Consider the following 25,391-nt stretch of genomic DNA (forward strand, 5'->3'; position numbering starts at 1 on the left):
TTCTCAAGATTATTCTCTTCAGGATAGAATTCTCTCTCATTTTCCTCTATAATTCTTCTCGAAAGAAAATTATTAAAGATGAGAGAATATAAAGTAAATAAGAAGGGAAAAAAAATCGGGAAGGAAATGAAGGAAATATGGTTGATAAACCGTTTCCGTGGTGTGGGACGCGGGGACAGGCCATCCCATCGCCCCCCTGATCGAAGCGGACGGCAGAGATGGCCTGGCCGCGGATGGCGCTGGGATTCTATCCAGGCACCACACGCTCAGATCCGAGAGCCCTCTCCTCCTCCTTCACCTCTCTCTCTCTCTCTCTCTCTCTCTCTCTCTCTCCCCCACCCTCACCCCACAACCCGGTCGTCGTCTAGCGCGAGCGAGGGGAAAACCCAAAACCCTAGCCCTAGGTCCGGTCGCCACCGACCGCGAGATGGCGGTGGATGAGGTGACCTCGGTCTACGTCGGCGGCCTGCCCTACGAGGCCAACGAGGACATGCTCCGCGACGCCTTCGAGTACTACGGCACCATCGTTGCCGTCAAGGTCCGGTCCGCGACACCCTCCCCTTCCTTTCAGTACTCGCGTCTGCTCTCTCGAAGCTTTGCGGACGGTCATGGGTTCGATGCTCTGATGTGCGCGACGGCCGGTGGTATATTTTTAGAAGGGTCAAGGAACAGCGGTTTGATTTTCAGGGTTTGGTTTGCTGCGACTCCTGCTTTTTTTGCATAAGGTTGTACCTTTCAGTTCGGTGGTAGAGATAGTTTTACTCAGATTTTTTTCCTTTAGGATGATTATGTGCACATATTAGGCGCTAGGGTATTTTTTATTCTAGAGCGAGGGATCTGGCGGAGCTACGATAATGCTCAGTTTGGTGATTAATAATTCAATGTCAAGATGAATCGAGGAGGTAGAATTGTTCTGAGCGGACTCTAGATTTTCAGCTTAGTGTTTGAGGTATTTTTACCCTGAAAGTTTGCCTTTTCTTCTAGGTGCTTATGTTTTTCCTTTATGATTACTTGATTCAACACCTTGAAGAATTTTGAGGTTAAAGCTGTTCCAAGAGGATCTCATAAGTCAACTCGAGAATACGAGTGCATTATGGTCCATCTCTTGAGTATCTTGCTTAAGGGGTGTGAAGATGACATCATTATTGGCCCAGGATACAAAGTAGATGGGTTGAAAATGCGAGCTGTTAATTGCCAATGCAAACTGCATATAGAAAAACAAAAAAAAGATAAATTGATTTTTTTTTCTGCTTGTTTAATAGCATGAATTAGCAGTCAACGCTATTCGTTTTCTTAAAGTGGTTACCTGCGGTGTAACCAATTGTTTTTTAGATCGTGTGAGATTATATATCATATGTTTCCTGATTAATTTGTGCATTCCAGGTGATAAATGATCATAAGGTCAAAGGCAAGTGTTATGGTTTTGTTACTTTCACTCACCCCAAGGCTGCTGAGCATGCAATTGCGGGCATGGATGGCAAGGTATGCTTCTTATTTCGAAATTGCCTTTCTTTAATCTTGTATTATATGTTTTTTTTTGTTTGCAACAGAAAATAGGCAGTCGCGTTGTTAGAGTAAATGAAGTGCGCACAAGAGGTCCCCGAGATTTCGGTCGTGATGATTTCCGACGAGATCCTAGAAGGTATGGTAGGGATCCATACTGGGACAGAAGGGATAGGGAGAGGAGCTATGACCGCGATAGAGATCCATACCATGACAGGGATAGTGATAGATCTCGGGAGCATGATAGAGACAGAGACTATGAGCATGGTGGCTTTAATCGAGAAAATGATTATCCCATGGATCGAGATCAAGATCATGAAGTCGACGAGAGGCGTCCTAGAGACCTTGATCATGCAGTGGAAATGCATAATATGGATTCAGATAATGACAGAGACAAGGAGCATGGATCAAGAAAAAAGTTCAGGTACCACTTCCATTTTGTTTTTCATATTGAAGTTATGTTGATATTGCTTACCATGATAGCTATTTTGGATAATTGTATGAAAACAACATCATGTATGATGCACCTCTTTTGGGAAAAAAAATATTTGCAGTAGGTGTGAGAGCAATCTGAAATCATTATCTCCCGGTCCTTTTGCCAAATTCCAATGTATCCATTATGTTACTCTACACACTCAATTCTTTCAAGATAATATAATGAACCACCTGCCTGCTGAGTTAGAATGATTAGCAGTTTTGATGGTTAGTTTGCCTTTTTTTCTAACACGTGCATGCTGACTAGTGGATTTGCAGATTGTCATAGTCGCATGATTGCATGTACTCATACAATTTGCTATTGCGTGCATGTGCAAGCTTTGAGTCTTTACTTTGAGTTTTACTTCATCATTATAAATTGAAATAGGGTACATTGCACTATGACCCTCAAAGAGTTACTTGCAAATGTGTTGCATGCTTCTATTATATTATTTTAGTTTGGAAAAAGGTTTTTCCTACCCTGAAGATTTTTGGTGGTCTGAATAACCCCCTAATGTTTTTGCGTCTCGTTTAACCCCTTGCTTACCTCAAACTGGATCACTTACCCCCTTAACTAGGATTTAATCTCCGGTTTTGCCTAGCTAGATGTATGCTCAAGTGGTTTCGCCACGTAGGAAGGACAGGTGGAGACTGAAACCTGGTTAAGGGCATAAGTGATCCGGTTTGATGTAAGCCAAGGGTTAAACGAGACAGCAAAAACATTAGGTGGTTATTTAGAACACCAAAGATCTTTGGGGTAGGAAAATAGACTTTTTCCTTTTAGTTTTGTTGACTGGTAAGATATTCACAGAGGGAGCATAAATTGCAACCCTCAAATACATTCTTTATTTCTTTCTTTAGGTCCAAATTTGCTTACACCCAAGATTTTGCATTTCTTATATTAGCCATAATCTTTTCAAGAATCGAGGCATTTACTTTCCTAACGTCTTCTATGCAGCCGTCCAAAAGGTCGTGATAGCAGAGATTTATCGAGTTCCAGTGATGATCTTCAGATTGACGTAAATGCATCTCTATTCTGTTGTGAATGGCTGTTTGTAGACAGGCTCTCCTAACTCTTGATCTCAATTCCTTCTTGTTTTGTTAAGTCTGTCATTTCTCTTTTGTATATCAGGGGAAAAATCAGTTGGAGAAAGCCATTCAAATGCGTCAGGACCTTGAAAATGAGGTACTCCATTTTCTTCAAGATCTTGTTCTGTTATAGTTTGATATGGACATACCATCTCAGAGAGTGGGTGTAGAGCCACGATGAATTCCTTTCTTCACCACAGTCCATTTAAGTTAACTTGCCTGCACTGGTTTGGCAAATATAAGGTGAAAACGAGCTAAATACAAAACATTCTAAAACCAAATATTAAGTATTCAAAGTTCTCCAAGACATAATGAATGTAAGCATGAGGATGTTTGATGACCTGCTGAATTTCAACATTTAACTCAATTCCATTTGCAAGATACCAAAAACAAAGATAAGTACTAATCGATTTTCGTAATGTCCATTTAGTATGTATTTTGTATGTCACAAATTCGATTGAGTTTTACTTTGGATTTTTTCATGTTTAGCTTGTTTCCATTTGATACGCTGCCTTGCTTAAATACGGTCAGATGGCCAACCAAGCATTAATCACTGAATACACGGCCTTAGTTTGTCAAAAGAGCTTTACAATCAGTTGCCTATTCACAGTTGCATTTACACTTCTCATACATTTCTTTTTCCAACAGAGCTATCAGTTCACTGTATGTAGGACCCATGATAGGATGATAATGTACTCAGATTTAAATGGTTTTGGGCGCTCTCTGCCACTCTTTAGATGATCATAAGTAGTTTAGTTCACGATTTAACTATTTCTTGCATTTTATATTATGAAACAGGAGTTTGAATGTTGTAGTTTTGCAGGTTAATCAGGTTAAAGATAAAGTTGCAGCAAAAGAACAACATATTACAGATTTGCAGAAGAAAGCTCAGGTGATCTTCATCGTGATTTTTTATGGATTTTGTTGTCATCAGCCGCCCCATGCATATTTGAGATAGCCACTGTTTGTCCCTCTCTTAAGAGTCCAAACTGGTATGAGTTCTGATGATAGGTCATAAAACATATTTCTCCTAAAACTGCAGAAATTAGAGGATGAACTGGCTGCTGCACGGAAAGTTTCTTCAGAACGACAATTAGTTGTTACGGATGTATGTGTGCTGCTCATCACTTATTGTCCGCTTCTTTATGAAGAGAAATAACCTGTATCTCTGCAATGATATGTATGCTGAAAACATTATATGCAGCTGTACAAACATTTTCTACAACTCCAAGACTACAATGACAGGGTCAAGACGGCTGAACAGAAGCTCCAGGTTATTTTCTCTTACATTTTGTTTCCTTTATGACCCGGAATTCCATGGTCCTGTATTCATTACTCATTAGTGATTGTTGAGAACAACTGTTGTTTAAGTTTGCTCTCGTGGTCATGGTTAGAATATATAGCAGTGAGACTGGGAGTACTGATGAAGCTGTGCGATCATGAGATCACCATTCCTAGCACTTTTAGCCTTGCAGGGACCATTTTCGTGCTGTATTATATGCTAATACTGACTCTCTGTTTCCATATCAGTCTCTTGTTGATTCTGCGATGGATGAACTTGATATGGCTGAAGATGCTACAACCAAAGATGGTTCAATGTATGAGAATGGCGTGGTTTGAACAGCTGGGCGCTGCCTACTGTTTCCAGATCAGGTTACTAATTTCTTTGAGTTTAGTTTGCCTTGGCCATGTACTAGTACTGTAACTAGCAGCCAATCGTAAGTTAGGATGATGGAACGAGTGGCTGCACATTTGCTATTGTAGTCGAGACTGTCTGAGTTAAATTTATCAGCCAGCCTGACTTACTGGTGATAAGGTGAACTCAGCCTGTGATATGTCAACGAGTGTAGTTATGTAAGCTTGACTTTCGAAACGCTCCAAATTTGTTTGTCAACTATATGTCGGTCGGTGAATCGTTGAGTTTCATGGATATTGTTCAAAGCTTGTCATTCTCGCTACTGCTCACCTTTTCTTTATTTGGTGAAACTATTGCTCATTCAAAGTGCCATCATCTTACACTACAATACCACATGAGTAGCTGCATTGGGCTCCGAAATATGTGGAGATACATCTATGCCAGGAACAGGAACTGTCCCTATGCCAGGAACAGAGAAAGGAAGACGACCATGCAATTGTATACGATTGTTGGCACAGCATGCAGCAAAACACTTTATTTTTGCCAGGATACAACACAACACAAGACAGCACATTACTGGCAAATATGTGGGATTCCACATTCCATGGAATTTGCGGCCCAAATTTGAGTTACTTGTCCAAGAAAATGGCGAGTGGCAACGAAAACGCCGGCAAAGTTTGAAGTCGTAGCCTCTCCCGCGGCCGGCGAGTTGGGTCACCGCCCACATCCGAACTCAATCACGTCAACCATGGCAACCAGGATCTGTCGGTGTGACCCTCTCAACAAAGGATAACTGCATGCATTGCTTCTGCTCCACTTCAAGTCGGTCCAGGCTCCAGAGACTTTCAAGAGCAGGCCATGTTTGACCGAGAGAGAGAGAGAGAGAGAGACGGATTGCTGCCTCCTTAATTAGTTACGGGCGCCGTCAACGTCGTCATTGGCGCAGGCCCATCTTGACCACTTCTGAACCTTGACGTCGAGCACTCACCGCGCCCTGTTGACTTGTTTGATCAGCGAGGTCTGTAACGTTAGCACTCACGGGTTGGCTATCCTCGACATGACGGCAATGTGAAATGGCGATTGCAATCAACTCGTTATTCTTCCTAGTGAAGTATGTGACGTCTCGGTTCAAAGACAAAAAGAACTAGCACACGCACTAGTGTACCACTACTGCTCAACGTGTGGTGAGATGAGAGACAAAGATAACTGATAACTCCAATGCCATATCAAGCAAGCAGTTAGAAATCCAACGCAACCTATCTCGCTAAAAAAAGAAAGAAACAGTACTTAAAAAGAGAGGTAAAACCGATGTTCAGTAGCCTCTATTAGGCTAACTCTAGCAGAGCCTTCAAATTTGCAGATTCGGTGCTACAATGTTTTACGGTACTGTAGCATCTCCAGCAGAATCGGTGCAGTGAGTTACAGTGTTACAGAGAGGATATGGCTCTGTAAATATGCGGAGTTACTGTAGCATCCGCAACACTGGCAGTACTGTTTACAGAGTCCGACAGTGGGATCGGAGAGAGAAAATGAGGAATAGAAGGTAGGAAATGGGATAGCTGCTAGAGATAAAAAAAAAATAAGGGATACTGTAATAGTATTTTTGAGGATGAGAATTTAAAATAGCTACCGGAGATGATCTTATAGTACAAGCTTTTTTTAACATAAGATTAGTACGGAAATGCCCTTACTATATGGCACTCCTGGTTATCAGGATGAAATACTTGTATCCATAATCTATATCGTTAGCCAAAAAAAAAAGTACTTGTCCATATTGCTACAACATAAGCCAGCAAACAAGTCTCAGTTCCACAGTTCCTGTTACGAACTGAATGATAAAAAAATCGTCATCGGCGGTAATTCCCATCCATTGGTAAGAGTGAACATAACGTCCATTCATTGTGTATAAATAAACATCAAGTTAATGAAAGAAGTGTCGATTCCATTCTATGAATCTCTACTGCCTCAGTTTGTTACAACAGTTCCTTCAATGTGGAGTCCAGAAGCTAGGTAAAAGAGAAGTCCAGTGTCCAGCAAAACAAGTAAACAGCATGCAGCCACAAACTGATGTTCACCTGCACGGCTGACCTCACCTGAGCAAACATGCCCCTTGCCGTACGAAGCCAAGCTCCCTCACCAGGAGATCAGGACATGGAGTCACGGCGTAGAGCCATCTAATCTACGATCAACGTGTAAGATTGAATCTCAATTTTATTGGTGTTTAACGTTTTTTTAGTTATATAACATTTTCCGGTTTCATAACTATTCAACGTTTTCTATTAATTATGCCACATTTTTCGATTAGTTATGTAACAGTTTTCGAGTAAAGTCAGATGATTCTAGAGCGTGTTTGGATGCCTGCACGTGCGCCGACCTGATTCCACACGTGCAGGCGTTGGCCGTTCGCTCGGTGTTTGGTTGCTGGTACTGCCGGTCGAGACTGCATCCGCTCATGCACGTGCATTCGCCCATCCTAGCTCCGCGCGTACGTCGGAATCGGTCGTTTTCATAGGGTTGGCTGGGAGATGCAAAAGTACTGTACACATGATTTTTTTATTTAACTTTTGATTTTATTTAGAGGTACGAGAGAGGTCAAAAAACCTAAACGTTTTTTAGCAAACTAGAGCTCATTAGCAACCCATTTTAATTAGTTTGAAAAAAATCTAAATTAATATTTAATTAAAATTCTCCAAAAATTATAAAAAATTCACTAATATTCTTATCCTGCGACGTACTAATTTATAAAAATATTTTAAATCCTAGATTATTTAGTAAAAAAATAAGTTTCTTTATAATGCAACATATACTCATGCAGACAACCTAACACAATTTCTTCTCAGCGAAGCTAAGCATATGAGCCAACCAAACAAACTCTATTACATTTTCTCAGCCTATCTCAACTCAATCTGACTCAACTCAGCCTGTCTCAACTCATACAGGCTGAGCCATACAGATAACCAAACACACCTCTAATACCCTCCCTAGGCCACTGTGCAGTGATCTACACAGAACCCTAGCCGCAGATCCGCGGATCGACGGCGCACACGAGTCCGGCGACGGTTTGGCCCGTAGCGCCCGGGTCAGGAAAGGCGATTGGCGCCCGGCCAAGCCGCGAACAGCTGAGACCGTTGAAACGGTCAAACTATTTACGCCACCTCGCCAACCAAGAGCGATTAGCAAGCAAGCGCTAATCACCTTGCCAAACGACGGTTAGATGGGCACGAGAGCGCGCAGGTATTTATACCCCATCGCCGTCTCCTCACCGCAGACACTCAAGTACTCAACTCGCTCTTCTCCTTCTTCGTCTTCTTCTTCTCCTTCCTCGTCTTCTTCTTCTTCACCACAAGAGCAGCAAGCAAGAACGCAAGGTAGGTAGGAGAAGAGACCCCTCAATCAAGCAGGACCAGAATACAGGAGAAGGAATTCAAGCAAGAAGGGATCAAGAAGAGAGGAGGGCCGAGCTGGGGTTGTAGTACGTACCAGGATAGGGGGGATGGACGTGGTGCGGGTGGGGAGCAGCATCGCGGGCGGGAGCATGCGGCGGACGGCGTCCTCGTGGCGGGCATCCGGGAGGAGCAACGCCTTCGGGCGGTCGGCGAGGGAGGAGGACGACGAGGAGGCACTGCGGTGGGCGGCCATCGAGAAGCTGCCAACATACGACCGCATGAGGAAAGGCATCCTCACGGCGGCGGGAGCCGGCGTCGAGGAGGTGGACATCCAGGGGCTCGGCATGGCGGAGCGGAAGAACCTCATCGAGCGCCTCATCCGCACTGCCGAGGAGGACAACGAGAGGTTCCTCGTCAAGCTCCGTGACCGGATGGAGCGGTGAGCACTCGCTTCAGTTCTTCTTGAATCTTTGATCACTTCAGAAAACTAATCACTTGAAGAATGATCTGCACAAGCACCAGAAAACTGCTTGATTCTGCAGCACATAATAAACGAGCATTTCATGGATATATATGGCAGTCGATTCTTCATGATTTTCTTGGCCTCGCAGAGTTGGGATCGACAACCCGACGATAGAAGTGCGGTTTGAGCACCTGAACATCGACGCAGAGGCGTACGTCGGCAACCGGGGTATCCCCACATTCACCAACTTCTTCTCCAACACAGTCATGGTACGCATTTGCAGTGGCATCTCCGTGCTTCCTACTTCCTAGCAATGGAAACAGATTGTCAAGTTGCTTCAGCTTCTGACTCTCGTGTGTTGTTCCTATCTCAGGATGCATTGAGTGCTTTGCGCATCGTTTCGAGCGGGAAGAGGCCTATCTCCATCCTTCATGACATCAGTGGAATCATAAGACCCGGCAGGTGAGAGATCGAGAGCTTTTAAAAATACAATATTTCAGTTTTTTACTGTAGATTGGAGTTTAATTACGATGTGGAATTTGTTCAGAATGTCTTTGTTGCTTGGCCCCCCTGGGTCTGGGAAAACCAGTCTTCTCCTAGCTTTAGCAGGGAAACTTGACTCAACTCTGAAGGTACCACATCTTGCGTATTTTCTCGATTTGAGTTGTTCTGAGTGTCAGGCAAAAAAAAACTACTTGAGAGAAAAGTTGTAACATGGATGAACCTGTAATGGAAATTTTCAGGTGTCAGGGAGGGTGACTTACAATGGGCATGACATGGATGAGTTTGTCCCTCGGCGGACATCGGCATACATCGGGCAGCACGATCTCCACATCGGCGAAATGACGGTACGCGAAACACTGGCCTTCTCTGCAAGATGTCAAGGAGTCGGAACACGTTACGGTATGTAACATGGGCACTGGAAAGGAGAGATGATTGTTTCACCTTTTGTGAAGTGACTCTTATGGTGTTCTAAATTACAGATATGCTTGCTGAACTCTCAAGAAGGGAAAAAGAAGCCAACATTAAGCCAGATCCTGATATTGATGTTTACATGAAGGTAAATTGTCATTTAATTTGAATCAAACCCTTATATTTACATTGGAAGTAACAAGGGGTACTCAAAGTTACTGTGCTCTTCTGTGCAAACAGGCCATCTCCGTGGAAGGTCAGGAGAGCGTGGTCACAGATTACATCCTCAAAGTCAGTAAAATACAATACAAGGAAAAGAAGCAAGAGAAATCGATACACCCCTAACAATAATTGCATTCTTTTTGCAGATCCTGGGTCTGGAGATCTGTGCAGATACAATGGTTGGAGACTCTATGATCAGAGGTATATCAGGAGGACAAAAGAAGCGTGTCACAACAGGTATGTGCAATCTGCAGTTAAAGAAGGATCTGTGCATAAAGTCCTTTGAACCTGACAGAAATACCTGACTTCTCAACTCGTTGAATTTGCATAGGTGAGATGCTTGTTGGGCCAGCTAAGGCGCTATTCATGGACGAAATCTCCACCGGTCTGGACAGCTCCACGACGTATCAGATAGTCAACTCTCTAAGGCAGTCGGTCCACATCCTTGGTGGCACTGCACTGATCGCGTTACTTCAGCCTGCACCTGAAACATATGAGCTCTTTGATGACATTGTTCTCCTCTCTGAGGGCCAAATTGTGTACCAGGGACCTCGAGAAAATGTCCTTGAGTTCTTTGAGACCATGGGTTTCAGATGTCCTGAGAGGAAAGGTGCTGCAGACTTCTTGCAAGAAGTGAGTGATCCAGCAGAATCCTGTTTACTGCACGTTGGGACTTGGAACTCCGATTTAACATTGTTCTATGTGAAATCACAGGTTACATCTAGGAAGGATCAACACCAGTATTGGTGTAGAAGAGACGAGCCATATCGGTACATCTCGGTCAATGACTTCGCAGAGGCATTCAAAGCATTCCATGTTGGGCGTACGCTGGGATCGGAGCTCAAGGTGCCCTTCGATCGAACCAGGAACCACCCTGCTGCTCTCACAACGTCAAAGTTTGGCATCAGCAAGATGGAGCTTCTCAGGGCATGCTTTTCTAGGGAGTGGCTGCTGATGAAGAGGAACTCGTTTGTTTACATCTTTAAAGTAGTCCAGGTATGCATCTTGCTTCCTGAAATCTTCTCTACTTCCAAATTCAGATAGTAATTCGGATGAATTGTTACATATTTGTACCAGCTCATAATCCTTGGAACCATTGCAATGACGGTCTTCCTGCGCACAAAGATGCATCGACGCAGCGTCGAAGATGGAGTGATCTTTCTGGGTGCAATGTTCCTTGGCCTAGTCACACATTTGTTCAATGGTTTCGCTGAGCTCGCCATGAGCATTGCAAAGCTGCCGATATTTTATAAGCAGAGGGACCTCCTCTTCTATCCATCATGGGCATATGCATTGCCTACATGGGTGCTCAAGATCCCAATATCATTCTTGGAATGCGCTGTGTGGATTGGCATGACCTACTATGTCATTGGCTTTGATCCAAGCATCGAAAGGTTCTTCCGCCATTACCTGCTGCTCGTACTAATCAGCCAGATGGCATCTGGTCTTTTCCGGCTTCTTGCTGCATTAGGAAGAGAAATGGTTGTTGCAGACACGTTTGGGTCATTTGCTCAGCTTGTTCTTCTGATTCTTGGTGGCTTCTTGATAGCAAGAGGTAAGTCAAGTCTTCATTCACTCATGGTTCATATAGCGTCAGGAGCATGGGACTGAGTTTTCGTTCTGCAGATAACATCAAGAAATGGTGGATTTGGGGCTACTGGTGCTCCCCTCTGATGTATGCCCAGAATGCCATAGCGGTGAATGAGTTCCTTGGCCACAGCTGGCAGACGGTAATGCAATGACTTCTGAACCAACCCAATCCTGATCACTCTGAAGTTCAGATTGATAACTGAGCTGACAAACAATGTCAATCTTTGTGCAGGTTAATAGGACAGAAAGCAACGACACGCTCGGTGTCCAAATCCTAACAGCACGCGGCATCTTTGTAGACCCAAATTGGTACTGGATCGGTGTAGGCGCCTTGCTTGGATACATCATGCTCTTCAATGTACTCTTCGTACTGTTCCTCGACTGGCTTGGCCGTGAGTACCTCCTCAGCCCAATAATAAATTGATCCACACTTAAAACATCTTATGTTTGGCACTGACATCATTCTTGTGACAACAGCACTTGGAAAAGGTCAGACTGTTGTTTCTGAAGAGGAACTGAGGGAGAAGCAAGTAAATCGTACCGGTGAGAATGTTGAGCTGCTGCCTCTTGGAAGAGATTCCGAGAATTCGCCTTCTGATGGTCAGTCATAAGCAGATTCTTGTGCAACATGCCTTAAATAATACACACCATTGTTGCATCCTTGTAACATGTAACAAATGCAGGAAGAGGAGAAATCGCAGGAGCTGACACCAGGAAGAGAGGAATGGTGCTTCCATTTACGCCATTGTCAATCACCTTTGACAATATCAAATACTCCGTGGACATGCCTCAGGTGAGCATAAATCAGAAGATCTGTCTTATTTTTAACACAGAAACTGATAACACTAAATAGTAAGTACTAATTCTATGAATCTTTGACAGGAAATGAAAGACAAAGGTATTACTGAAGACCGGCTACTGCTGTTGAAGGGTGTAAGTGGAGCCTTCAGGCCGGGGGTCCTTACGGCATTGATGGGCGTCAGTGGAGCTGGTAAGACTACTCTGATGGATGTGCTGGCGGGAAGGAAAACTGGTGGTTACATTGAAGGAGACATTTGCATCTCTGGATACCCAAAGAAGCAAGAGACCTTTGCTCGGATTGCTGGTTACTGTGAGCAAAATGATATCCACTCTCCACATGTCACTGTCTATGAATCCCTCGTGTACTCAGCATGGCTCCGGTTGCCCCCTGAAGTTAACTCGGAAGCAAGAAAGGTAGGTTTAATGACTTTCATTCTGATAGTTCATAAGTAGCCCGTTACCATTTTTGCATTGCAACTGATAACTAGAGTACTTGGCTGATTGGATCACTTCATGGACACAGATGTTTGTGGAAGAAGTCATGGAACTCGTCGAGCTCGCACCACTGAGGGGAGCATTGGTGGGACTGCCTGGAGTGAATGGTTTATCCACCGAACAGAGGAAGAGGCTCACCATTGCTGTTGAGCTCGTTGCCAACCCATCCATCATATTCATGGATGAACCAACTTCAGGACTAGATGCGAGGGCAGCTGCAATCGTGATGAGGACAGTCAGAAATACAGTCGACACTGGACGAACAGTTGTCTGCACAATCCACCAGCCCAGCATCGACATCTTCGAAGCTTTTGATGAGGTAAGTTGCAGAAATGATAAGAAAACTGTAGAAGACATTCTTGAACCGGTATTAACACTAACATGCCATTCTTGAACTTCTACAGCTGTTTCTGATGAAACGGGGAGGTGAAGAAATTTATGTCGGCCCCTTGGGACACAACTCATGCCATCTGATTGAATACTTTGAGGTATGATTCAGTACTCACCTATTGAACAAAACATCCAACTTCCAACTTATGACATGCATGGTAAGTGGTAACTTTGTTTGGTGCTTCAAATTGTAGGGAGTACAAGGAGTGAAGAAAATCAAGGACACTTACAACCCTGCAACATGGATGTTGGAAGTGACCACCCTGGCTCAAGAAGATATACTCGGGGTCAACTTTGCTGAAGTATACAGAACTTCTGACCTATACCGGTATGTTCAGTGACATCAATCCCAGAATCATGTATCTGCTTTATCTGTGCCGCATTTCATATCACTGATTGGGTTGCATCATTGCAGGAGAAATAAAACTTTGATCAGTGAACTAAGCACACCTCCTCCTGGATCCAAGGACTTGTACTTCCCAACGCAGTACTCACAGTCCTTCATCACACAATGCATGGCTTGCCTGTGGAAGCAGCACAAGTCATACTGGAGAAATCCTTCATACACTGCAACTAGAATTTTCTTCACAACAGTTATCGCCCTCATCTTTGGAACCATCTTCTTGAACTTAGGCAAGAAAATGTAAGTACCTTCGCTAAGAATTCCAATTGAGACTTGATCCATGTCGGCATATTGTAACAAAGAAACTTACTTGTACTTCATCTTTCCTTTTTAGTGGCAAGAGACAGGACCTGTTCAATGCTTTGGGATCCATGTATGCAGCAGTTCTTTTCATTGGAATTCAGAATGGCCAAACCGTGCAACCAATTGTAGACGTTGAGAGAACAGTATTCTACCGAGAAAAGGCTGCTGGAATGTACTCAGCTCTCCCCTATGCTTTTGCACAGGTACATGGTCACAGCAGAAGTTTTGGATAAAAGGAAATAATTGCACTGTTCTTCCTTCAATCTACTTCTGAGTTCTAACAATTTAACCCTTCAACAGGTTCTTATTGAGATACCACACATCTTCCTCCAGACCGTCGTGTATGGTCTCATCGTTTACAGCTTGATTGGATTCGACTGGACAATTGAAAAGTTCTTCTGGTACATGTTCTTCATGTTCTTCACCTTCATGTACTTCACATTCTACGGGATGATGGCAGTCGCCATGACACCAAACAGTGACATTGCCGCCATAGTCTCAACTGCATTCTACGCAATATGGAATATCTTTGCCGGCTTCCTTGTCCCCCGACCGGTAAGTGTCCTAGACCAACTCCTTGTACATTGCAACATCCAAATTTTGCCTATACTGTTGATGCTAAAGCATACATGGCTGGCTTGCAGAGGATACCAATATGGTGGAGATGGTACTCGTGGGCATGTCCGGTGGCTTGGACACTCTATGGACTTGTGGCCTCACAATTTGGAGATATCACACATGTTGAGCTGGAAGATGGGGAATTGGTGAAAGATTTCATCAACAGATTCTTTGGATTCAGGCATGACCACTTAGGTTATGTAGCAACTGCAGTTGTTGGATTCACCGTTCTCTTTGCTTTTGTCTTTGCCTTCTCCATCAAAGTCCTCAACTTCCAGAGAAGATAATAGAAGCCACCTTAAAAGAATTCAGCTTTGGTTCAGCTCCCTCTTAGCATATAGGCACAAAAGAAATGTAAGATATCGAGAGAGTATATATAGTTGTTTCATTTTTTGGCAATTAACATCTTTTTATCGTTGTCCAATCACTTTGGCCTGTATAGAACAAAAGGGGGCCTATTAGCCTATATGTAAATTGTATATTGTGCATAGTTGAGTTCAATGTAAATTTTTTCAGTCAAATTTTGTACCCTTGTAGGCCTCCAAAAGAAAAGTTCATGACAAAATAACATGAGAAAAAACAATGCACTGCATACATAACGATGAAGAACATTTTAGACAGATACTCGAGAAACTCCATGAGCATTAGCAAAACAAATTAGTTTAAAGAGGAACATTCAGGAGCTACACATCATAGACATAGAGCCCCTATAACCAGCAAAGTAGAGTGCATCTAACTGTCCAAGAGAGGGATGATGTACCAAGCTTTTCCCCCTTTTTTTCTGTCTCCAGCTTTTCCGAAAGATTGCTTATCCCATGCCCAAACTCTACCAACAAGGCAACAAGCCCCATCAAGTAATCCCAAATCGGCATCTCTCCCCATCCGCACGCTTGTTCTAACACAAAACGGATCACATTTCGCAGCTAGGAACCGACCAGTGGAAGTATAGGGCACGAGATTACCGCACATCATCGCGTTGCAACTGCAGTTGCGGCTCGCATTTGCGCGAGCTCCTGCAGCCCATACTTGCAGGGCGAAGACGAAGCCGGCACCGCAGATTAGGCGCGAAACATGCCGCCGGAAACGCAAGGGTTTGGAGCTCCGTTACCCAGGCCGCCGCCGGCCGCCTCGGAGTTTGCGCGAGTCCGGCGCGGTGGGGGTTTGCGATGCTCTGGGGGGCAGTTCAACTGGATTACTGGACCCTCTTATGACCGTTGGATGAGGACCGGTCGTGCATGATCACTCTAGGAGGTGGAGAATGAGAAAACGATTTTGATTTTTCCCGGAGAAATTAACAAATTCTCTGTTGACTAGTGATGAAGTAGATACTAGAGAGTTTTTGAACAATTGTTTTCTGGGGAAGATGCAAAGACAGATTTTGCACAATATTTGAATATCGAATGGTTTACCAGTTTTGATTCATTTCTCTCGTTTCATCGGTTTCTAGCTTTCTATGGTAAAAGGTTTAAGATGTTCATGTCATGCTTAAGGAATGTCTTCAAAGAGAGATTTCAGAATTTACCACCAAATCCGCACGTCTTTCAACTCATGCCATATTCTAGAATAGAAGAGTTCGTGCATCTGGTGGCGAAATCTAAAGGGCTTGCAAATTGGGTGGCAAATCCTAAGCGACACGTCCTGTTCCTATTGCTCCGATTGACATCCGGTGTATTTGCAAGAACGGTAGGCAGCGCTGTGGCTAAGTCCCTGTTTGTTTCACCTTTAAATTCTGGATCGAAAATTGTGGATTATAGAAACTCATCTTAAGTGAGTTGTGGATTGTGCCATAATACAGATATATATTTGTAGAATTTCTTTTTAGAATTTAACCGTTTATTTGTATAATTCAAAATCTACAATTCAGGGGCAAATAAAAAGGACATAAGTATGAATAGGCAAAACTATATCATCGAACGATCAGAACAAGTGAACAACCATTCCTTCTTTTTCCCCTGTTTTTGTTTTTGTCCCCTGGTGAAGTAAAACTGCAACCTTTTTAAGGATGGTGTAAGACTGCATTGAGTATTTGTGAAGAAGGAACGCAGCAAGAGCGCATCATAAGCGACAGATCGCACCATAACCTCAACTGCATGTCTGCATCTGTCCACTGAATGGTGTCAGTCCTGAAGATGCAGCAGCATCTACGAACAGAAGCAACCTGTATACACACAAGGACTGTAACATATACTAGTGCACTGACAAGGCAAACCAGTCACAAATTTACAGTCACAAGCACAGCTGCTTCACTCAACTCACTCACAGACACTACTGGGGTTAACGTATAGTTAACACTTTACACAGCAAAGCCAAGAATTGCAGCATGTTTTATTTCGACGAACAATTCCAGATTCATCACGACTCACAACTGAAAACATATCCACAGCAAATCGATCATGGCGCGGCAGCGAGTTGGTTGATCTGATCTCACTCGTCCTTCTTGCCGCAGCTGCAGATGCACTCGAGGCAGTGCTCGCAGGCCTCGTAGCAGCAGAAGCAGCAGCACAGCATGAAGAAGCTGCAAACAAAATAGAACAAATCAAACAAACATTATGCATGATTCATCATCGTTCATATGCATGTGTAACTACATATGTTTCGATGTTTGCGCAGAACATGTGATGGTGAAGATGACAAGATGATTGCAGTTGCAGGTGGCTAGTGCACTTCAGAACACTGATACTGAAGCTACTGTATGCAGCAAAAACAGGGGGAGTAGTAGCATGTGGTATATCACTGACCAGGCATAGAGGAAGCCCTTCTCCTCATGGCGCTTCTTGACATGCTCCATGGCCGACAGCTTCCGGTCCTCGCTCTGCGATGGTTCGTCCATCGTTGCCGCCTCTTCCTCTCGACAGAAAGGAAAGTTATGATCTACTGAAAAGAGGGTGGAGAAGAGGCGTGTCTTGTTCTTGCACCAGTTCTAGTGTGGTATATAACAAGAAGGCTGGCTAGAGCGCTACCTTACCTAATCCCTTGCTCCTTGTCAGATTGTTCCAACAGCCATTGACAGTGCAAAATTTTTTTGGAAAACAGCATTGACAGTGCATTATTGTTACATATTTTTCTCTAATTTCATAACGATAAGCTCGTATCGCAACCATCGTGCTCCCCACCAATTTTAAGCTATGGGTAGATTATTATTAGCTAGGTAATCTTGGAAGATGCCCTCAAATTCCACTGTGAGAGAGTGATGTGGATAAATAGCCTTTGACAGCGTATTAGCAAGTTGCAACAAATGGAAAGAAAAGGCAGTGTCCCCTAACTTGCCGTTTACATTGGCACATCATTAGCTTTAGACTTTTAGGTCGTTTAGGCTTCAAAAGAAGCGTCATTTGCATATTAAAGGCGGCATGGAAGGGACTTGGCGCCAAAATGACAGAGATCTCAATAGCAAAAACAGGGGAAGGAACGCGATTGCGATTCAATGTGCGAAAATGATCTAAACCATCAGCTTTTAATTTGCTCGATCGGATTGCAGGTTTGTAGGCTTTCAGCTACTGTATGGTGATTTGTACTTTTTAGTGCCAAATTTATTGTATCAAAGACTTAACTTGCAGCCAACTTACAGGACAAAAATACAATTGGTACGAATATTTGTTTTAAAAAATGCATGGTACATATATTACAAATTTGGCATTTCTAATGACATTAAAACAAGTGGCTTATAGGAAGGTTGATAGGCGATTCATATGTCTGCAGCATGCACAGGATTTTGCACCACTTGTAGTTCTTTTTTTTATATATACCGCCCCCCTTACCCGGGGCCTTTCTTGAAGGCCAAATCAAGGATGTGCGACATCCGGGAATCGAATTTGGGTGGGCTCGATCACATCCTTGTGCCTCGCCACCGAGCTCTATGCCCATTCGTGCCACTTGTAGTTCTTAGGGAACTAGGTAAGCTTCTGTGCAAATCATTCATCAACCACAATCCAAGGTTAAGATTTATCAAGGTGACATGCCACCAAATGAGTGATAGCTCCTTGCTATCATCCAAGCCCCCTAAAAAAACATGGTTCAGCTACCATCTCTTTATATCAGGTGGATCATGATTCAAAGTAAGACCACAAATAGCTCATGTTCAATGAGCGTTCTAAAAAATTGAATTTTCATATACGGTGGCACCATTATTTTCAGATGTTATTTTCAGTGACTCATCTATGCCCCAGTTTCCACTAGCTGTAAGCATCAATCTCAGTGAGCACCAGCACTACGAAATGATGTGGCCTAATATTATGGGTGTGAGGTGTCCATGTAGCAACCGAGCCAGATGTATTGAACGAATCAGATAAGCTGCCGTGCGTGGGTGCATAACATGGCTGATCTTTCTGGCATGAAACGGTCAGGGTTCGGAGAATATCTTTTTGCATCAGCATATCTCATGGAGAATGAATGTTGGTCACAGTACATGTGTATATATTTTTCTTCTTTGTCTGAGTTGAAGTAGAACTAATCCTTCTAACTCTTTCCCAGCAACTTGTCTACAACGTAATATCGCCCTGTTTGGAATGCAAGATTGATGTAGGAATTCCGGAGGGATTTAAATTCCATTGTTCCAAATGAGGTGAAGTTATTAGACCGATAATTTTGCTACTCAGAATTGTCAAATGAAGTTATTAGACTCCAATGAAACTGGAGAACGAACGCTGCTACCTCCTGGTGAATTGGCTGTTTTGGTGTCTCGATGCATTTTTTTTTAGGAATTTTTATCCTTGATTTTGATTTCTTAAGCTGGAGCACTGCGCCTCTGTCAGCGCTACAGATTTGCACGAAATCTGCTCCAAGACTGCCACCTGTCGATATGGACATGCATGTTCATCAACAAAATCATGTTCTGATTGCAAAAGAATATTATATGATTACCTCAGTAGTATCAGGTTAGAATGTACAAGATTGATTACGATCATTTTGAATCAAAGCACCTGACATTGACGTACCAGATTGAAGACATGATCTCTTATGTCCAGTTTGGAGTTGAATGATGCATTGCAAAACTAAGAGACTATTCGTCGCAAGAACTTTGTAGGAATCAGGAAACAGTTTGTTTGCTACAGTACAGGAGAAAATTCTGGTGCTCCAAAGGGGCATAATACTTTGAGAGGTATTTCAAGTTACACGGTCATAAACATTGGAAAAGAACAATGAGTAAAACTAATATCATTTACCTAATTATAAAGTGGATCCATGTTGCTGGACTATCTTTTAGTCTAAGATTTACAAATGTAATTCAGAAACTTTCCAGGCTATACAATTAGGAAAGTGTTATGATAAGAGTATCAGTTCTGGAGGCAAAGAACCAGGGAAAAATGAGTTCATTTACAGGCCAATGTGGCCTTGTATGTCCTAATGGCAGGACCCAGGCAATGAACACACCCTGAGTATCATTTTACAGATTCAGGTCCCAAAACATGCAAAGACAGCGACAACAGCACTTGAAGAACCCTTTTTCAAATTAAGGACAATGTAACAACTTGGTACATAAAAAGAAGGAATAATACCAATCAAGACTAAGTCTCAATTATTTTGAGGTCTTTGTCATTGCACATAGGTCAATCGAAGATAAAAAGAATAGCTACAGCCATCACAACTCCTTAAAGGGCACGTTAAGCTGTCCATTTCAGCTCACCAAAGTCGCAAGCTTCACTAGACTTCAAGAATGGCGAGCTCGGCAGACACCCACATTTGAACAGGCCACAGCAGCCAGAGGAAACTTGGAATGTCTCGACTTATTTATAGAACAAATACAATATACAGAATCAGGAATCTGTTTGTCCGAAATGCGATTGGACTGGGCCCACTGCTCACTGGGGCTTACTGGATAAACATAGCCCTCCAGCCAACAAGGATGAGGAAGCGTCCACTTCAGCATCATACTGAGGCAGCTAAGCAGCTACATTTTCGATCGCCAAGCATACTTTGGTGAACTTGAAGAACTGTGCCCACCATCCAAAGTTTTCGAAAAGAAAAGGATAGGAAAACAACAACATACATGCAGAAGAGAAACATACTTTGTTGTTTTGCCTTCTTCTCGAATCGCCTTCCCACGGCTTTCTTCCTATATAACCTTGGTCTTGTAAGTTGCATCAGATTAGTGACATGCCGTCAGTCTGCTCCCAGTAAAGAACACAAAGCACTTGTTCCCCAGCAATCAGGTTCATGAAGTTACAACTCGCCAGCTGAGACTGGAGTCACTGTTCCCGTGGCATTGGTTCTCTTTGGCCTCCACATAGTCCGTGCCTTCACAATGGTATGCCCTGACCCAAGGCACAGCAAATGCTCACACTGCAGGGTTGTTTCTCCTGACCCATCAGTGCAGTCAGTGAACACCGTGGTCTGTGACTGCAGCACGCTGTCTCGGCCGCACTCCCTCTTGTAATCCAGGACCATGCTGGTCAGCTCATGATTCTCAAAGATGGAGATTGGAGCACTCTGGTCGAAAAACAAGTACAACAAATCAGAGGAAGGTTAAAAGTACAGCAAAGAAGCATTATATCTTTCTGTCAATGGAAAAGGTAAACCAGAAGCATTATATCTTTCTGTCAGTGGTGGGTTCTGCTCAAAGCCAAAGACAAGCTGACGATGGACTTCATCAGAAGGAAGGTGCTACGACAACTGAAGAAGACACGGTGACGAGCTCCGCACGGCTGAGGAGACAAATCTCTACGAAAAAGCAACGCTGCATGTGAAATCTGTGTGGGATTTGTGTGTTCTGGAGCTGGGACTCTTTTGTTATCCTTCTGGTTAGAATATTCTGTGATCCTATCTCTGTTTGCTCAGGTGGTTCACTTAGTAGGGGGGTTGAGTTTTTCGGCGTATGAAACTAGAGCATTGGTAACCCCACCTTTATCTTTTTGTTTCTGTTCGAGTCTGGTAGTCTGTCATCAAACTGCTTACCTGCGGCTTTCAATATAAGTCGGAATGATCCTTTCATCTAAAAAGAGGTAAACACCAGGCGACATGATTATGTGAACTAGCGAAATGTCAAGTAGCACAAGCAAAAGGATGAGCAGAGTTATGACAAACTACGAGAGCTAAATGAGCAGGAAAGAAGACCATTCAATAGACTATTCTGAAATCGATCATGCAAGCCTAAGATTGGATGAAGAATTAGGTCGTGCAAGCAGTAGAAGATTTGCATTAAAAAAACTAAAAACTACAAACAAGAATTCCAGTGTTAAGCTTTAGATCAAGGGCACAGGCAGAAAATTACAAAGTGTTGTTGTGTACCGAGTGACAATCGAACAGGTTAATTATCAGGAAATAGCATTCCATGTCCCACTTGTGCAACAATGATAGATTTGGACAAACAGTGGAACTATCAAACAGCATCTGGCTATCTGAAGTAGGTAGGCACAGAGGACACCTTGGTAGCAACAACAAACATACTGCATACTCATCTGGGGCCTGGCCATGTGCGATGTTATCTACAGTTATGCCTAATTATAGTTTTAGGACATAATATTGAGCTGTAGCAAGGGATGCTTCTTAAATTCCGAAAACAGTATGATTCCTAAAATCTTGAGACAAAACAAATACATGATTTCTTTATTGCCCGTCAACACTAACAGGTTAGACATACATCCCAAACAACAAAAAGACAGAAAGGAGGACCGAGACCTCATTTGCCATTGAGACACCTCTCAATGTTTTGTTATACACGAAAGCGTATGCCTAACAGCAGACACCTTTAGGGAATCACTAAATAGCATATAATCTGAAGATGATAAATACTCGAATTCTGAGTAAAGTGGCAATATTATCAGTTGCCAATAAATTAATAGGCTCAACTGCAATGCGAGAAATCCAAATAATTGACAACAGTATATTTAAAAACTACTCAGCCACACAATTAACAGGGTAATTAATATTATGTACATCGCAAAGACCAGTTTATTAATCTCAAGAATCCAGTCATCCAAACAAGGGACCTAAACATAAACAGAACACCATAGAGATGCAGCTTAAAGGTAATATTGTTTTTACCTCAAGAATCCACCCAATGTATCTAACATTGTTGACATGCTGGTTGAGATCAAGGTCAGCCCATCAAGGCTGCATTACATTACATACTAACAAGCATAAATTTTAAGAAACAATACCAACCCAAACATAGGACATTAACTAACGGCGTGTGGAATACTTACAATCAAACCCGTTTGGACATATTTCCTAGCCATAACATCACCATGGTCTGGCAGTTTTGGAAGTTTTCGGTTGTCTTCATCAGCAATAGCAGTGCACTCAAAAAAGTATGGTCCTATTTCAGTCCGCATTTCATCTGGAATTCTTGCAAGTTTTCTAGTATGCTTATGCATCATAACCCATTTACTACACATTTGGCCAAAGAATAAGGAGAATATATCAGTAATGCAAATGGCTAAATGACAGAATATAACATGTTGTGGATCTGTGAAGTAAGAACTAATTTGAGTGCATAGATTAATAGAAATATGGCAGGGAGGAACAGTCAAGTAGTAAATGCTTATGAATTATGATGTTATGTGACTAATTTAAACGAGGATAACATCAAGATGAAAACCTTGTAGCCCTCAGTATAGTCTGTCCTGAGTTACAATCATGTAAATGCCAATCTCGACGCATTCCATTTTTACTATGACCACTAACCCATGTATGTATGCCAACAGTATCGCCCCTGCATAAGAATAAAACAAACAGTTAATTTCAAAAAACAGAAACAAATGTCTTTGCCACATATACCAAGGTTGCAAAATTAATTAGGCCGCAGATGATAACAAATTAAGAAGGAAAATTTTATTGTGAATGCTTTCCAAGTTGAGGTTGGAATGAAAATGGACATCAAATACCTACTTTTAAATATCACTTTCACAATTATCGTCAATGACTTCCAGACCACCAATGAATGAGGTAGAAGCTCCACATGAGAAATTTATAGTGTGCAATGAACTAATCACACGGTTCCATGTCAAAATCAAATCAGGTACAGTTCTGCATCGCCAAGAAATGTAAATCCCCAAATAAAGCTTCCTCAAGCTAGGCAGCTAGCTACTCCAGCCCAGGATCTTCTAAGGCAAGGAAGCGAGAGCATGTGTCATCCGTCTGATTATAAATGAAAGATTGAGATTGAAGCATGCAAAAGTTTCATATTTTTTCGCAAGGATACTCCGCCCTTAATTTCTCACCAACACTACACATCACTATGATATTTCCAATCAAACATTCTGAAGATGCTGAAAAGATGTCATACAATCGCTTCACCACAGCAGAGGGTTCTATACTCCTCTTTCTACCTATCGTGGTACAGCAAGCTCGCGACAGGAGTAAAAACCAAAGCAATAAACCACAGTGACCCCTAGCTGGTAAGCTTGACAACTCCACATTATTAGCATAACTTGAAGAAGGCTATCACTTAAAGCCAGAAAAAACAGCCAGTTCAGCCTGAAACAACTCAAAATAACAAGAATGGGACACTTTGCAATATGTACCAGCATGGATACTGCTCGACCAGGACCTGCATTTGACTGACGACCCAGAACAAGCTTCGTTTACTCATCTCCAGCGTCGAACCGAAGCCGTCACCTAGCAACCCAGCGCTCTTGACATGATTGAGTGCCATCTCCTGAACCCAGAAACAGAACGAAACAACAAGATCAGCATCCTAGATGATGCACCTACAAGGATACAAGAACAATCAGATGCTATGATTAATGCTTCAGTTAACTCACCTGTAAATGATTCATCAGCGTCTCTATCGACGCAGTCCTGTCGGCCCCGATCTCATACGATCGGATGGAAAAGTCCTGCCGGAACACGAGCCCGTCGAAGCTGAACGTGTCGGCGAGCATGTCGGGACGCTTGGGCTTCTAGTCGACCAGCGTCCACTGCAGCTCGGCGGCCAAGAATATGGTGGTGATGGCCGCGAGGAGCATGCTCCAATCGGGCAGCTGGTTGTAGAACGTCCACGGCGCCGAGGAGCGGGCCGGCTCGTCCTCACCGTCAGTCACCGTCGCCTTGCCACCGACGTTCACCTTGGGGACGGCGTGCACGCGCGCCCTCGCTGCGGCTCTCGCCGCGCCCGCCTTGGCGGCGTCCCCGCGGACGTCCAGGCTGTCCGGCGACCCGCCAGGGGTGTTCTTGGATACCGAAGCCGGCGCCGGCGACGCCGGGAAGAACGCCGAGGAGGCGACGGAGCCGGCCATGTAAGGTACGGATGGATACGACCGAACAGCTCCGCCGCCAAATCAAATCACCGAACTGCTGGGGGAACTCGAGCTAAATTTTAGAGGAATATAGCGTTAGATTTCCGAAAAGGTGGCAACTTTATGATCAATCGACTGTATAGGGATGTTGGAGATAGAAATAGCTCGACGAATCCATCTAGCAGCACCGGGGTGAACCCTTTCGATCTTTTTTGAGAGGAGCTTTTGAGCCGAGCTGTTATTTTATTTTCCAACAAAACCAAATAAGATCATCGGTTCTTCTCGTTAACCAAGAACAACCCAAAAGGTGAATAAAAAAATAACCGAAAAGAGAGCATCGTCCATGTAACCAACACGCACCAAGAATTCGCGGTGGGGAGGGGGTGGGGGAGATCGTACAGAAGAGGGTAACTACGCCGGAGAAGAAGCCGCGGGGACGAACCTTACGAGTTAGGGGGGCGCCGAGCCGCTTCCTCCTCCTTGTGCTCGCGCCGCCGCCATTGGCCCCTGCGATCGCGCCGCGTCGGGGTCGCGAGAGTTGGGGAGATTGGACTTTTTTTTTTTAAATGGGCAGCGTTATATTAATTTAACTGATTGTTACAAATGATGGTCGGGATCACGTCCGAAGCCTCATCATACCAAACAGATTCGGAGAACCGATCAGCTAGCCTAACTATTACATGAGTTGCCTCACTCACTATGGACGTGTTTGGATGGTTGCACATTGCATGCACCGAGTCTGGCTCCTGCCGGCTTGGCTCGTGAGAAACGCGGATTTCATCCGTATCCGCGGAGCCAGGCTGTACAGTGCTTTTGCATCTGCGGAAGCTATCTCGTGTGAGCGTGCGCAGCCAACCAAACGCCCGTCAAACTGAACCAGCTGCATGCGTGGAGCCAGTCGAGCAACCAAACACATGTACGAGCCTGTTTA

General features: G+C 43.5%; 2 protein-coding genes, 1 long non-coding RNA gene and 1 pseudogene across 4 annotated transcripts; 2 read left to right on the forward strand and 2 right to left on the reverse strand.

The window, feature by feature from the left end:
• The first annotated feature begins 301 nt into the window (after positions 1–301).
• LOC133918604 (glycine-rich RNA-binding protein RZ1A-like) lies at positions 302–5,007 on the forward strand. The gene is made up of 9 exons (XM_062362557.1): positions 302–538; positions 1,384–1,482; positions 1,551–1,927; positions 2,936–2,996; positions 3,110–3,163; positions 3,890–3,958; positions 4,109–4,174; positions 4,271–4,339; positions 4,597–5,007. Exons 1-9 carry the CDS (start codon positions 428–430, stop codon positions 4,684–4,686), a joined length of 996 nt encoding a protein of 331 aa, XP_062218541.1. The 5' UTR covers positions 302–427; the 3' UTR covers positions 4,687–5,007.
• Positions 5,008–7,958: 2,951 nt separating this feature from the next.
• LOC133918605 (ABC transporter G family member 39-like) lies at positions 7,959–14,800 on the forward strand. 2 transcript variants are annotated; one of them, XM_062362559.1, is made up of 23 exons: positions 7,960–8,527; positions 8,700–8,820; positions 8,925–9,013; positions 9,099–9,183; positions 9,295–9,454; positions 9,535–9,611; positions 9,704–9,754; positions 9,832–9,922; positions 10,017–10,318; positions 10,400–10,681; positions 10,763–11,240; positions 11,312–11,415; positions 11,508–11,667; positions 11,753–11,875; positions 11,959–12,068; positions 12,158–12,490; positions 12,600–12,890; positions 12,976–13,059; positions 13,156–13,289; positions 13,377–13,604; positions 13,699–13,870; positions 13,968–14,222; positions 14,312–14,800. In XM_062362559.1, exons 1-23 carry the CDS (start codon positions 8,196–8,198, stop codon positions 14,570–14,572), a joined length of 4,323 nt encoding a protein of 1,440 aa, XP_062218543.1. In that variant the 5' UTR covers positions 7,960–8,195; the 3' UTR covers positions 14,573–14,800. The 2 variants fall into 2 exon arrangements, with proteins under 2 accessions (XP_062218542.1, XP_062218543.1); XM_062362558.1 differs by having other exon boundaries at positions 7,959–8,527; positions 10,017–10,681.
• Positions 14,801–16,463: 1,663 nt separating this feature from the next.
• LOC133918606 (uncharacterized) lies at positions 16,464–17,439 on the reverse strand. The gene is made up of 2 exons (XR_009909798.1): positions 17,024–17,439; positions 16,464–16,800 (listed from the first exon to the last, which is right to left on the reverse strand). It is a non-coding gene; the product is annotated as an uncharacterized LOC133918606 (long non-coding RNA).
• Positions 17,440–19,714: 2,275 nt separating this feature from the next.
• Positions 19,715–25,156, reverse strand: LOC133918607 (palmitoyl-acyl carrier protein thioesterase, chloroplastic-like; annotated as a pseudogene).
• Between the last annotated feature and the right edge of the window lie 235 nt (positions 25,157–25,391).

This window comes from Phragmites australis, chromosome 5 (assembly GCF_958298935.1).
Source record: "Phragmites australis chromosome 5, lpPhrAust1.1, whole genome shotgun sequence".
Lineage (NCBI taxonomy): Eukaryota > Viridiplantae > Streptophyta > Magnoliopsida > Poales > Poaceae > Phragmites > Phragmites australis.